The 14,627-nt window shown below is 40.0% G+C and overlaps 1 protein-coding gene across 1 annotated transcript in view; it reads left to right on the forward strand.

Moving 5' to 3' along the window:
• The first annotated feature begins 964 nt into the window (after nt 1–964).
• Nucleotides 965–14,627, forward strand: part of HAVCR1 (hepatitis A virus cellular receptor 1) — a 30,433-nt gene continuing 16,770 nt past the window's right edge. The window contains exons 1-6 of the mRNA XM_027081444.1: nt 965–2,053; nt 3,664–4,013; nt 4,270–4,452; nt 6,315–6,647; nt 9,826–10,227; nt 13,370–13,468. Of these exons, the coding sequence (XP_026937245.1) occupies nt 4,407–4,452; nt 6,315–6,647; nt 9,826–10,227; nt 13,370–13,468 (880 nt within the window). The 5' untranslated portion in view covers nt 965–2,053; nt 3,664–4,013; nt 4,270–4,406. The remainder of the gene's footprint in view (nt 2,054–3,663; nt 4,014–4,269; nt 4,453–6,314; nt 6,648–9,825; nt 10,228–13,369; nt 13,469–14,627) is intronic.

Below are 14,627 nucleotides of genomic sequence, written 5' to 3' on the forward strand. Positions count from 1 at the left end.
ATATTTTAGGGGGAAATGTTATTAATATAGATATTCTAGAAATTATTGGAATTCCTAAAAACCTGGTATGTCTTAGTAAAATGTTATCAGTCATAATTGATTATTATCTTAAAATGTTATGAAACAAATTTCTTTGCCAATTGCATCACTATCAGCTCTTTTTTTTTTTAACTTTTTATTTTATATCGGAGTATAGCCAATTAACAATGTTGTGGTAGTTTCAGATGCACAGCAAAGCAACTCAGCCATACATATACGTGTATCCATTCTCCCCCAAACTCCCCTCCAGGCTGCCACATAACATTGAGCAGAGTTCCTTGTGCTATACAGTAGGTCCTTGTTGGTTATCCTTTTTAAATATAGCGGTGTGTACATGTCAATCCCTAACTCCCTAACTATCCCTTCCCTCCACCCTTCTCCCAGGTAACCATAAGTTTGTTCTCTATGTCTGAGTTTGTTTCTGTTTTGTAAATACTTTCATTTGTATCATTTCTTTTTAGAGTTGCATATAAAGCAATATCATATGATATTTCTCTTTCTCTGTCTGACTTACCTCACTCAGTATGACAATCTCTAGGTCCATCCATGTTGCTGCAAATGGCACTATTTCGTTCTTTTTAATGGCTGAGTAATATTCCATTGTATGTATGTACCACATCTTCTTTATCCATTCCTCTGTCAGTGGACGTTTAGGTTGCTTCCATGTCTTTACTATTGTAAACAGTGCTGCAATGAACATTGGGGGTGCATGTATCCTTTCGGACCATGTTTTTCTCCGGATATATGCCCAAGAGTGGGATTGTAGGGTCATATGGTAGCTGTATTTTTAGTTTTTTAAGGAACCTCCATACTGTTCTGCATGGTGGCTGTACCAACTTACATTCACACCAACAGTGTAGGAGGGTTCCCGTCTCTCCACACCCTCTCCAGCATTTGGTGTTTGTGGATTTTTTGATGATAGCCATTTTGACTGGTGTGAGGTGATATCTCATCGTAGTTTTTGCAATCAGATCTTTAACCATGCCTTTTAAAATCTTTGTCATTCATAGACAGTTATTGTTTGATTCTGATGTCTTTGCAAAAATGTTTCATCTTAAAGAAAATTCATAGAAAGGACTTTTGACAAGCACAGGCTTGTAAAACTCTTCATAAAACTGTTAACAAAAGATCGAAAATTACATAGGACTCAGTGAACTGATCAATATGGTTATAATTTTTTTTCTGAAATACTACTGCCTTTTTTGTTCTGAAATATTACTGCTTTTTAATCTGTTTTCCAGATATAAGGAAACCTTTCCCTTTAAGCTAATTATGACTTACAGTAATTTGGTAAATGATACCTTCGTAAGCAGAACTGAAACATTTATCTTTTCTTTCTACCTGATTCCTCCAAAACTGTAAACCCTTATGTTACTAGCAGCCTTATCAAGTGAATAAGGGAGGCCACCTCCTGATAGATGCAGGAATCTGAAGATATTTTGGGACCTTGAGAAGAGAGGAATTCACCCAAATCTGTAGATATTGTAGGTGGGATCTGATGGCAAGCCCATGGGATGGCTTTTCTGGCCTTGAGAAGCCTTTAAAAAATTCAATCTGAGATTCTTTATAAAAAGTTCCAGCAAAGCCAATTTTAAAAAAGAGCCCGTATGATCAGTTACACTTATGTAAATAATCAGGCCAAGTTTATTGAAACCAGACTTATTTTTGCCAACAAATTACTCTTAATTTGGCTATATTTGATAGAAATCAGGGTAATTTTAGAGGGAAAAATTATGTTTCAGTGGATATTAAATTCTAGTGTTGTTAATTGAGGTCTGTATTTACTGCCTAAGACTCACTTACCAGATAGCCCCCTGTTGTTAAGGTTACATTATTGTAAAGTTTAACTGAATTATTAAAAGGACACTCTAAGTTTGTTTCTGAAGCTTATCACAGTAATCTATATTTGGATGAAGATCAGATGCCCCATGAACTATAACCAGAAGATTATGCATATTGGAAAAGGCATCATTTAAAGGATTATCTCCAACCTAGATGGAAGGACCCTTATCAGGTACTCTTAACTAGCTCATGCACAGAAAGACTGAAGGAAATTGACTCTTGGATTCATATTTTCCACTTAGAAAGGGCCCCTGCACTGGACTGGCCTATAGAGAGAACTGCTGACCTCAAACTCACCTTAAAACAATGCTCAAACAGAGGAGAAACTGCACTCACACCAAGACAAGAAGAAGACAACATCAGAAGTAGATGGCTCTTCCTAGATGCCAGACCTGACCCATATGATTATTTATCATGTTTTCAATATAATAATTACATTAGATAATAATATCATACAATTAAAATTATAGAAATATGAATATAATTATATACTATAATTCTTTATAGTAATTTCTTGGACTTTTGCCTAAATCCATGTTTTTCTATGATGGGCATAAATCCTACACAGAGTTTAGAAATTAATCCAGTTGTTGGGTTTCTGGTCAATTACCTACATCCAATATTTCTGGGTTACCTTGGTGAATTTCTCCTCTCCAAGGCTCTAATTGGATGACCCTTAGGAAATTTATTTTAGAAGAAAGAAGTTATAGTTCTGTTTGAGCTATATTGATATTACTAGATGGGACCCTCTCACTTGGCCAATCAACGGTACTTGCTCTGACCATGGCTATACATATGAATTTTCTTTTACAGTTACTCAAGCTCAATAAGAACAAGCTAAATTTCAGTCAAAAAATATAACTTCCCATTTATTAAGAGGGACCCTCCTTCAGTTATGGGGTGGATTTATATGACTATCACCAGACTATTTAAGTCATTTAAGTTTAAAAGCTCCCTTATATTGGGAACAGTTAAACTAAGGATAATCAACCTAATAACACTAGGAAATTAGGCCGGGTGTCTTATGAACAACACCAATATTTCATTACTTTTAAGATAGCGATTAGTAAGGAGAGACTGAGTCAGATGAGCTGGGAATATACTGGACCGCACCTAATGGAAGCGCTTGGCTTAAATATTTACTTATGACCCTATTAATGCTACTAGCTATATTATTTGTATTCTGCGTATTTTACAAGGTTGTTGTTTCTTGCATTACCAAACGTGTGACTGAGCCTCTGATAAAAATGATGACTAGGCAACTTGAAATGACTGACACACACATATATATATTTCTTTATGATCTCAAGATTGTAATAGTGTAACTCTCGATATGGGAAGAAGCAACAAGAGGGAAACTTTGCCTGGACCATAGCAGACTAGTAAGACAGGTGGTCCAGAGACTTTTAGCTACTATTAGCCGTGCCTAGTCCAATAACAGCAAACTGAGGATCAACAGAATCCTGGCCTGACTGAGGAAAGACTATTCTTAGCACCGTGGGATAAAATGGTCCTGAATTGCCTCCCAAATAATGATTGAATTTATAACCATGAGGGGGCACTGCCAACTATACAGTGTCACTCTCCATCTGATTCTATAAGAGTTAAGTCACTAGCCACTGTAGTCCCTGATGTTCAATACACCCTGAAAGGAGTTCAGGGCAGTGATCAGGAATGGCACTCTGTGCTCTGGGAAAACTGGTTGAACAGGCCTTCAGATAGTTAGATGTTTTCAGGAGAAAATTTTATGAATCCAAATGTCTTTCATCTTCCCGTACTTAGAAAAGCACTAGAACTGAGATATCTGTTCCTTGTGACCAGCGGCGACCTTCTACCGAGATGTGTGCCTGATTGTACTTCTCCAAAATCATATATATGCTTATCTCTCCACCTCTGTCTCTTGGGAGAGGTTCCTCAGAACTCTCTGAAAGGCAGTCTCCTGGGCCAAAGACGGTCCTCAGTAAGTCCCCAAAGAAAACTGAAACTCACAACTCTCATGTTGTGCGTTTTTATATCAGTGGGCACTTGACAATTTGACTGAGGCTGGAGACTAGCCATTGTGGCCACAGAGCAGGAAGGAAGTCCCCTGCCCTCGCCAGAAGGCCAGCTGACTCTCATCTTCGAGGCAAAGGGTAAGTGCACCTTTACCACGGGAAGTCTGGTCTTTGCTCTGGTGTCCTTGGCTAAGCCGTCCTCTGGTTTCCTTCCTGTTTGCTCCCTTATCTCCTCTGTCAGCACCTGGAGTCAGTTTGGACTCTAAGTATAGGAAAGGAGCTGGGGAAGAGGGGACTGCTTCAGAGCACACCTTTGCCTTTCTGTTGGAAGGGGCAGAGCCCTCAGTCACCTGGAGCCAACAGACCTGAAGCCTTTGCATGGTCTTGTTTCCAGCAGGTAGTCTTATGTGATTCCCCCCATCAGGGTGAAAGGAGAAGTTGCAATCTGAGAATTAAGACTCGTTCTGATACCATCTGGTTTGGGGGCACACCAACCAGCGTGCTCTGCCTTTCCTTCAGGCCGATACCATCATGCATCCGTGGGTAGCCATCCTGGGCCTCATACTCCTTCTGACAGGTAAGTGAATAGGTGGGCTGTACTTTGGAAGTGCTGAGGAAGGGGGAGTGTGTGTGGGGGTGTGGGTGTGGTGGGGGAGGGTAGGTGTTCTTGGGGTTTGTTGGAAGGTAATGGGGTCAACTAGTGACCAAAGAACCAGGCTGACACCTTAAACCAAAGAAATTGCATAAATGCTAAGAATTACAAAATCTATGGGTAGGTGAACAAGGCACCATGCAGTACAGGATGACATGTGCTGCCATTTGTGTTGAAACCAAAAAAAGGAGTAGGTAGATGGTTGTGTATGCATGAACTACTCAAGTGTATGTAGCAAAGAGTAACAGTTGTTATCACGGTGTGGAAGGGGACGGGAAGAAGAAAAGGGGATAGGGTGGCAAGGAGACGAGTGCTTTATTGTACCATTTTGTGCCGTTTGATTTTTTTTAACCATGTGCAACTATTTCTTTTAAAAAGAAAATATTTTAACTTTCCTGGCAGTCCAGTGATTAAGATTCCGTGACTGCAAAGCAGGGGGCGAGGGTTTGATCCCTAGTTGGGGAACTAAGATCCCACATGCCTCCCGGTGTGGCCAAAAAAAAAATTTAAAAAGAAAAATATGTTAATTCAAAACATTCTGTGAGATAGGGAAAAATTTTAGAAATAGACATATCCTAAGTTTTAAAAACAATCTCTAGAGGTGGGAATGTGAGGAAAGTACATTTTAAAATTATACTTCTAAAACTTAAATTTTTATAATTAGCTTGTATTACCTTTGTAGTCCAAAAATGACATTAAGCAAAATTAAATATTATCAGAATTACAGTGAAAAATATAGACTCTTAATTTATGTAACAATGAGTGTTTTATTCCCAGAGCATTTCCCAAACTCACAGCTCAGTCCTAACTATGATTAACTGTTGAATTTCAGATTTCTTTCAAGGACCACCCAGACTGCATTTGGCAATGCAGGGTTTTTTAAGCCACTGCCACAGGAGAGAGTTTTCCTTTCTATTTGTTTTTAAGAGGCAAAATTTAGTATTTGATCGAATATTCTCCGATTTTTTGGTTTCACCTGGGTAAGTGGACCTTACCACCTGCATTGCAGGGCTGTCATCAACTCACGAGAAAGGATCCCTGCTTAAATTTTTTGGATTGATCGTAAAGCATGATAAGCCTCAGTTCCTCCTGAAACTATTATAAACCCTTTTTTCTAAGAACTGATTTCTAAAGAGTTTACTAGGCTTCTGCCTTCTAGTCAATGCTGCTTTAAGTAAAACATTAGCTCTGCTTTTTTTTTTTTTTTAAATAAGAGAGGGGTTGTGAGGTGACTTTATTTGCAATAGCAATTTTTAAAATTGCAATAAAAATTGAAAATCAAAACTTTAAATGCAATAGACTTTTTAAAACAGATTTCAACTGAGACAGTGATTGAATCTAGGGGAGAGGAAAAGCCGCATGTATGTATTACCTATTAAATAAGCAGATACCTGTCAAACACAGGATGAAGTACACACACACTCATGCATTACTGGAGTATCATTTGTTTCAAACCTTTTGGAAAGAAATTTGGTCATATTCACCAAGAGACTGAATATATTCCTGCCCTTTATCCTGATACTTTCTTTCTTGGAAATCTTTTCCTATTAGGAAATAATCTTGAATACAGGAAAACGTTTATATGATGTTTTATCTACAAATATATCTAGTAAATAGTAACGCTGCTAAAGAATATGTTAACATAGAAAAATGCTTATACTAAATTTTAAAACTCAAGATATAGTCAGATGATTACAAACCAAATAAGCTATATAAAGAAAAAAAATGAGAATGAAATTAAAGTTAAAATATTGAGACCTCATGCTCAGGTTTCTCTTTATTTACAGATGGTGTAACGTCTTACCCACGAGTGACTGGAGTGGAGGGTCAGTCTGTCAGGCTACCCTGCACCTATGGTGGAAAAGTCACGAGCATGTGCTGGGGCCAAGGGGCATGTCCTTTAACTCGCTGTGGAAGTGTCATTATCTGGACTAATGGATACAGTGTCACCTTTCAGAAGGACAAACGTTATAAGCTAAACGGAAACATTGGTGAAGGGGATGTGTCTTTGACCATAGAGAATGCAGCCCAGGCTGACAGTGGCTTGTATTGTTGCCGTGTTGAGAAGAAAGGGTGGTTCAATGATATAAAAATCACCCTAGACTTGAGTATAAAGCCAGGTGAGCTTGTCTTCCTCCTTCCTTTAATTACTTCCTGTGGGTTCCCAGAGATAAGAGTTTTCTGTTTGATATTAACTGTCTTCCTTTATTAGGGAAAGAGGAGGTTCCTATAATCTTGTTTTCTAATAACTTTTGGAATAGGATAACTTCTATTAGTGTAGAATGAAGTGTTAAGACCCAACAGAGTCAAAAATAAATAAAATAAAAAATAAATTAATTAAAAAAAAAAAGACTAACCTTGATTCAAGACCATAGTCTAGAGATCTTCCCAGTCAGCAGACTATCTCCTAAAGCAGTGCTTCAAAAATGCTAGTTGGTTCATGAAAAAGCATTCACTGTTCCACAGTGAAATATAGTGAACATTTTTATGGAGGTAAATTTATTCCACTTGAAGAACTGCCATTTTCTCTGAGGTTATGTCTTAGAAGAATTCTCAAGTGTCCTGTCTTAACATTTTAAGACTTATAGAGAATTCATACATATAAAATAGGTAATATAAGGTCCTGTCAAGTAGATGTATCATTCAGCTTTAACAATCATCAACTCAGTCTTGTTGCATATATATTGTATAAGCCTATATAGTTTCACCCCCTCCCTCTGTCCTGTCTTGGATTTTTTGAAGCATATTTCACACCATATCACTAAATTGACTGTTGAAAAAATAAAATGGCTTTATTGCAGTATGAAAACATTTGCATCTCAATAACGTTCACCTGTTGCTTTTAAGAATTTCATAAAATCCAAAAATCTGGGAAGTTTACATTTTTCCATCTTGATGTAGACATCCTAATTTTTCTTGCCATTTGATGAAAGGAGCAGGTTCTTCAGGATTTCCTGGTTTCTGATGCTCTTACCTAATGAACCTTCTCCCACTAAAGTCTTCTATTGACAACAGAATCCAATACCTGTGGCCTTCATAAGCTATGACTCTTTTTTGATTTAAATGAACTTGATATTGCAATCTCCCAACTTTTGTACTTGGCTTGTGTCCTTTATAAAGGCAGGTAAAATAAGGTCAATTCTGATGCAGCAAATAGCTGATTCTGGGGAACCTATATGTAGGAGGCAATTTAAAGACACCAAAAGAGGCTGGAGCTGTAGACATGTGACGAGGCAACGTGTGGAGAAGAGATTATTCTTGGAGTTGTGAAATTATCTGATTGGTCTGGCTGAATATTTTTTAAAAAGGATAGAGAAAGAAATTAGTATGGGACTTTTTTGTTTCTTTTTGTTTTGTTTTAATTTATTTATTTTTGGCTGTGTCGGGTCTTCGTTGCTGCGCACGGGCTTTCTCTAGTTGCAGAGAGCGGGGGCTGCTCTTCATTGCAGTGCGTGGGCTTCTCATTGTGGTGGCTTCTCTTGTTGCGGAGCATGGGCTCTAGGCGCGCAGGCTTCAGTAGTTGTGGCTTGCGGGCTCAGTAGTTGTGGCTTTCAGGCTCTAGAGCGCAGGCTCAGTAGTTGTAGCGCACCGGCTTAGTTGCTCGGCGGCATGTGGGATCTTCCCAGACCAGGGCTCGAACCCTTGTCCCCTGCATTGGCAGGCGGATTCTTAACCACTGCAGCACCAGGGAGGTCCCAGTAGGGGACTTTTAGAGTGCTTAGAAATTCTTTAATAGATGAATATTTACAAAGCCACTGCTCTGTCCAGTGGGAAACGGGTCCGTAACTGAGCCAAAGTGACTCTCTGCCTCCAATCCAATTTTTTGCTTAAGTTTTCTTGCACTTTTCACAGAATCAGCTTACTTTTCAACCTTCTGTTAGGGCTCTTCCTCAGCAGCTCCTCTACCCTTAGTTTCCTAGATTCTTCCTCAGAAAATACTTACCACTGAGGAAGACACATTAGTTAAACAAGCCAGTTAGGTTTCTTCCTTTTTATAGCCTTTGATCAGACTTTTTTGCTTGCTTCCTTTTTTCTCTAGATTTGATTTCAAACTGAAGGGAGGGGATTGGATTGCACTCTTCTTAAAAACCTCTAACTACACTGTTAGAGCAGGGTCAGCAAACTGTAGCCCTAGGACCAGATCAGATTATAAAACAGGCTCACCAACAGTTTTATAAATAAAGTTTTATTGGAACACAGCCACACCCATTAGTTTATATACTGTCTATGGCTGTTTTCACACTGACAGAGCTGAGCAATTACCACTGAGATCACAGGACCCCCAAAGCCTAAAACATTTACTAATGCCTTGTACATAATAGACACTCATAAATATTTGTTGAAAAAAACGTTTTTCTTCTTTAAGGCAAAATTTGTTAGTTTCCAAACTAAATTGACGTCAATCCCTCAAAAGAGTTTTCACACCAATTGTCTCCTATTCAAGAGATTTGAGCTTCTAATTTATAGTTAGTAGAGTTGAAATTTAAGAATACTTCTTGTGGGCAAAAAAGATGCCTGGTGAGAAAAAAGTACACATTCTTGATTCAATCCTACAATTTCTGCTTTTGTGCCAGGCACTGTGTTTTGGGTTAATCCTAGTTGCAGTTCTTTCTCTGGGTAGCTCTGAGGACTTCAGTAAGTGGTTTGGAGTCCTATACCATTTCTGACTCTGGAAAGAGACAAAGTCATTACCTTTTGTTATTATCCCTTAGGAAGGAAGGAACCTTAAAAGGTCTAGTCCACCTTCAAACCAAATGCACAAGGCATCTGTGTTATCTAGCGTTTGTTAATGGTGTGAATTAATCCACATTTAGGATGCAGGTCTGTTGGGAGGGTACCCTTAGGACTGACTGAACGGAATGCTATTTGTTTGGTAAATATTCTGGTTCTTGGGAACTACTATTTAGTTCCTAGTCACACGTTACTGAGGACAAACACGGCTTCGGGCTCTAGACTTTTTTCCCTACCCCACTGACGTTTATGAAGATACATAAATCTGATATGCGGGACTAGTCTTTTCAAAGGGCTTCGATACAAATCCCAGGTGTCATTTTTTTATCTCCAAACCTCCCCATATATACTCCTTTCAATGCAGCTGTTTCCTTGTTGTGAACATGTCTTCACCTCCTCCTCAGTCACATATTCTAGTTGACCAGTGAGGAGAACTCTGAGTTCATGGGAGATAAGTGCTCACTTCTGCCTGGGCACAGTCCCAGTGGTTGTGTTGGTGCACAGGCCCAGCACATGACTCTTGTTTCCTGCTGCTTGATGAATCCTTGCTTTCATGTTGATTTCTAGCTCCACCTACCACAACAGTAATGACCACTATTACTCCACCAATGACCACCACTACTACTACTCCACCAACTACCACGACTACTACTACTACCACTCCACCAACTACCACCACTACTACTCCACCACCAACTACCACCACTACTACTCCACCACCAATGACGACCACTACTGCTCCACCACAAACTACCACCACTAATACTACTCCAACAACAACGATCACCATTACTACTCTACCAACTACCACTACTACTACTCCACCACCAACTACCAGTACTACTACTCCACCACCAATGATGACCACTACTGCTCTACCAACAATGATGGTCACCACTGCTCCAACAACAACGAGGGCCTCTACCTCTGCTCTTCCAGTGCCAGCACCCACAGAGAACCTCCAGCCAGGTAAACAGATGTGCTTCTGAGCCCAGAAGGCTTTAAAAGGGAGGATATAGACCATCCAGGGTGTTGTGTTAAGGCAGAAGTGCAGTCTGGGGTAAGGATTTGAACAGGCTTCCAAACCTAGCTTCACAGAATCTGTGAACCTCCGTCCCATGTTATATTCACCTTTTGTATGTATAAGCATCTTCAGAGTGAGGAGACCCTATAGCTTTTTATCAGATTCTCAAAGGAATTCATTAATAGCAAAAAAAAAAAAAAAAAAAAGAAAAGAAATAAAAAAGCCAGACCACTGATCTTGGACATCTAAGGAGGATGGTGGGGATTTGGCCCAGTTGAACACAGACTTATGAGGAAAAATAGGGAATGCCAGAACAGGGTCAGGTGAATGAGATCCTGTCCTTACAAGGAGCTCTGAATAGAGATCATTTAATCCATTCTGAAGTCTCACCCAACGCTTGAGGATAAGATTTCAGTGAAGTTCGTGTTTACTCTAGAACCGTGCTAACTGCTTTACAAGTATTAAGCCACTTCATTCTTATGACAATCCTATGCCTTGTAGGTGTGATTCAATCCTATTTTACATTTGTGAGGACCGAGGCACAGAGTCTAAGTTCAGTGTTGACAGTCATACGAATAGAAAATGGTTGAGTCAAGATTGTCCCCTTTAATTTGAATGTTGGGCCTTTGCTGCCTTCTATTATGAACATAGAGCTTATGTTTGGATGAATTTGTCCTGATCTGGCATTCTCACTGGAAAAGCCTTCATACAATTACCCTGTCTTTTCAGGGTGTCAGTGACTTACACAGTTTTGCTTCTGGCATCCTTTAATTTATTTATGTAGCAGAGTAATGCTATTTATGCTGATGACAAAGTAAACATCAGATTTAAGGACTTATGGGATTTAGAGTGCACACGTTTGTTTTTTCAATTCTGGCTACATAGTTCATAGTTCAACTTTATGTTAGATTAAAGTTTAGGTTAATACAAGTGGAGAATAATTTGACTTAAAGCTGGGGAAATAGCTTGCATTCTGAGGACATGTTTAGGTTCAAACTTTCTATTTTTTGGATTAAAAATGTAACTTTTTAGTGGAGGTTCTCAAAGCCTCCACAACCCTTTGGCACTTTAAAGTGGCTCTGGATCCTGAGGAATAACACAAATATCACAACCTTTTAGCCGAAAAAGTCTGATGGAACATATCGATTTCCCTTCATTCCCGTTGAACCATGTCTATATTCAACCAGGAGGGATCTGAAGGATTGGACTTTGAACTGAGTTTTAAAGAGACGTCTTTAGGTTAAAACTGGGATTTTAGAGCCATAAAACTTTGTAAGAAAAATAGTTTTGTTCCAGGCAGCGAACACACTAGAGCATCTGTTGACTTTCTCAATATTGAGTTAGCTTCTTAATAGTTTGTGCCTGCAGAGGCGGATGGCTTAGTGCTCCTTGTTTGGTGAACATGTGTAAGTTACGGCCTTTGTTTAAAGCAGAGTTTCAGAAGGAAAGTGTTGGTTTATGTGACCTCCTGGGGGATAGTATTAGTTGAGTCTTATAGGCATCCTGATAGTTTCCTAAAGAGTTTGAGTTTAGAGTTGAACTTTACAGTATAGAAAGGAGGTGAACACTGGAGCAGATCCAGGGCAGGGGAATTTATCTTTACATCCATTCCCTCTCTGTGCTCTGTGCCCCGTCCATGCTAGTTGCCTAAAATATTCATGCACTGGTTGGATATAAAGTTGTAGGAGCAGAGGAGAAAAGAAAGATGACCACAAAGACCCAAACTAGCAGATGAAGTTAAGCTCAAGAGGTCTTTTGCACGGATTTAAGTTGACTGAAGACGCTGATCATCTGACTTTCTGATTCATCCTGTTCTTAATTCCTATAGTTCCTAAAGAGAGCCACATACTGTTACAGATTTGAGCATTAGAGGAAAGCAAAAACAAACAAACAAACCCCACCAAAAACAAAAGACAGTTCAAAACAAGAGAAGAGATGATGTTGAAATGTGAAGACCATGGTGAGGGAGTGGAAATAGAAAGACCAGTGAGAGGCAATGAGGAAAGCCCAGGTTTGGGAACTCTTGTCCAGCCAGCACCACTAACTTGCTCTGATTTTCTGTGGTGCTCTAAGAGGAAGGGATGTAAAGATCTTATTAAGAGGCAAGTGGTCAACTCTGCAGGTAAAGTGAAATGTCTGATAGAAAATAAAGAAGAGATTTCAAGAAAGGAAAAGGAAACATAACCCTGAGAACTCTTGGTGAAGCTTTTTGGTGAGAAATGGAAGATGAATCAGATAACACAGGAAATCAGTCTTATAAAAAGAGTGACCGGAGGCTTCCCTGGTGGCGCAGTGGTTGAGGGTCCGCCTGCCGATGCAGGGGACACGGGTTCGTGCCCCGGTCCGGGAAGATCCCACATGCGGCAGAGCGGCTGGGCCCGTGAGCCATGGCCGCTGAGCCTGCGCGTCCGGAGCCTGTACTCCGCAATGGGAAAGGCCACAACAGCGAGAGGCCTGCGTATCACAAAAAAAAAAAAAAAAAAAGAGTGACCAAAACACAACTGCAAAAGGAACCAAGGTACCAGGAACATTGCTTTGAGGCTCATTACCAAAACTCAGACATTGGACAGTACTGTCACCTTAAAGGGACCTCAAGGAATTAAATATTCTCAGTATGTTTTCCATGCTGGTCAGTGTGTGCATCTCCCTGGAAAGATGTGCGGATGGATAATTAGGAACTTGAATAAGGTGAGGAAAACCAGATTGGGGTTCTTGTGAAGCGGGGAGAGTGGATTAGTGCCCACCTCAAGGCCCTGGTCCACAAAAGTGCAACGTCATTAGTATGAATAAAAGTTTAATTGGGTGTCCTGCATAAGATGCACTGTTGTAGGCTTCAGGGGGATCCTAGGAGTATAAAAAGTGAAATAATTCTGTCTACTGATAAGCTCTCCAGATCATTCTCTAGATCAGATTTATTCATGATAATGAAATACCTATGTGGCAGTATACTGCCTGAAGGCCATCCTTGAATATTTTCTAAGAAAGTCAAAGGGTAACTCCTGATTGTAGTTTTGTTTTTTATTTTTCTTGGGGGTGGAAATTTTCCTCCACAAATTGAACACCAGTCTTCCATTCTTGTCATTCCAGTAGCTTCTTTATCTTCTCCTACGCAGAGAGTGGAAACCCAGCCTACCACACAGCAAGAAACAAATATAACTGGCTCCCCATCGCACTCTTGCTCAACAGGTAACTTCCGTTTCTTTCCTGAACACCTGGGAGCTTTCAAATTTTGATGAACATCGGCACATTGTTAAGAACACATATTCTGGAATAAGACAGATCTGCCTTGAGTGCCAACACTGGCTACTCCAGTCAGCTATGCGACTTGAACAAACGTCTTACCCTCTTTGAATCAGTTTTTATCCTTTGTAAAATGGATGGAATGTTACTGATTTTGTAGAATTCTTGCAAGGATTAAATGAGATAAAGATCTTGGGACACAGTTAAAAGGTAAGTGATAGATTTAGTGGCAATTATGACTATTACTTAGAATGTCCAGAAATACATACAACTGAGCGGCATAGACAGCTTATATGATTTGGGAACATCCACACGCATATCAGTATTTTTCTAAATTAAATGAACCAGCTTTGACTTCAAACTTAGTATTGGGCTTACTCCCTTGGGCCAGAGCCTTAAAACAATTAAATCCAAACTACGCTGGTCCGGACCAAACTGGTCACCTGTGTTTATGCTTCCTCTAAGACCCAGAGGCTATGTAGAGCCAGAAGGCTCCCCTTCTGCCTTGTCAAGTTTTCATTTCACATGGACACTTTGAGATGGGTTGAGGACACATGACACTGGCACCAAAGAGGCATGCCCCGCTGAGATTCTGCTATTCCACCCCACTGCAGAAGGAGCCAAGGTACCAAGAACATTGCTTTGGGGCTCATTACCAAGACTCAGACATTGGACAGTACTGTCACCTTAAAGGGACCTCAAGGAATTAAATATTAGTTTAATTAATAATTAACAAAAGTCTTCCCCACTCTCCCCAATTTGGGTAGGTACGTATTCTTTTGAGATGTAAGATTGACCTGTCTTTCCTGTGATGGAGAAAGGTGATGCTGAGTCCTGTCATCTTTACCAGCTACCTCTGTTACCTATGGTGGTAAATTTGGGGAGTGCCACATGCAGAACCCCTTTGTAATGCAGAGCTAGCTTATGTGTCCTTGTGCCTGTGATACATCCAAACAAGGTGAAGCTTTGCAAGACTCCCCGTGCACATGATTCATCGTGCTCAGGAGTTGCCAATCTGTAGTGGACCCCCAGTATGGCCTACCTTTTGCCAGTCATTCCTGCAAGCTGGCTAGTTTAAAATGGAGCCAAAGGGAAACTCAGAGAG

This window comes from Aethalodelphis obliquidens, unplaced genomic scaffold, assembly GCF_003676395.1.
Source record: "Aethalodelphis obliquidens isolate GAN/ISIS:26980383/991018 unplaced genomic scaffold, ASM367639v1 scaffold45, whole genome shotgun sequence".
Classification (NCBI taxonomy): Eukaryota; Metazoa; Chordata; class Mammalia; order Artiodactyla; family Delphinidae; genus Aethalodelphis; species Aethalodelphis obliquidens.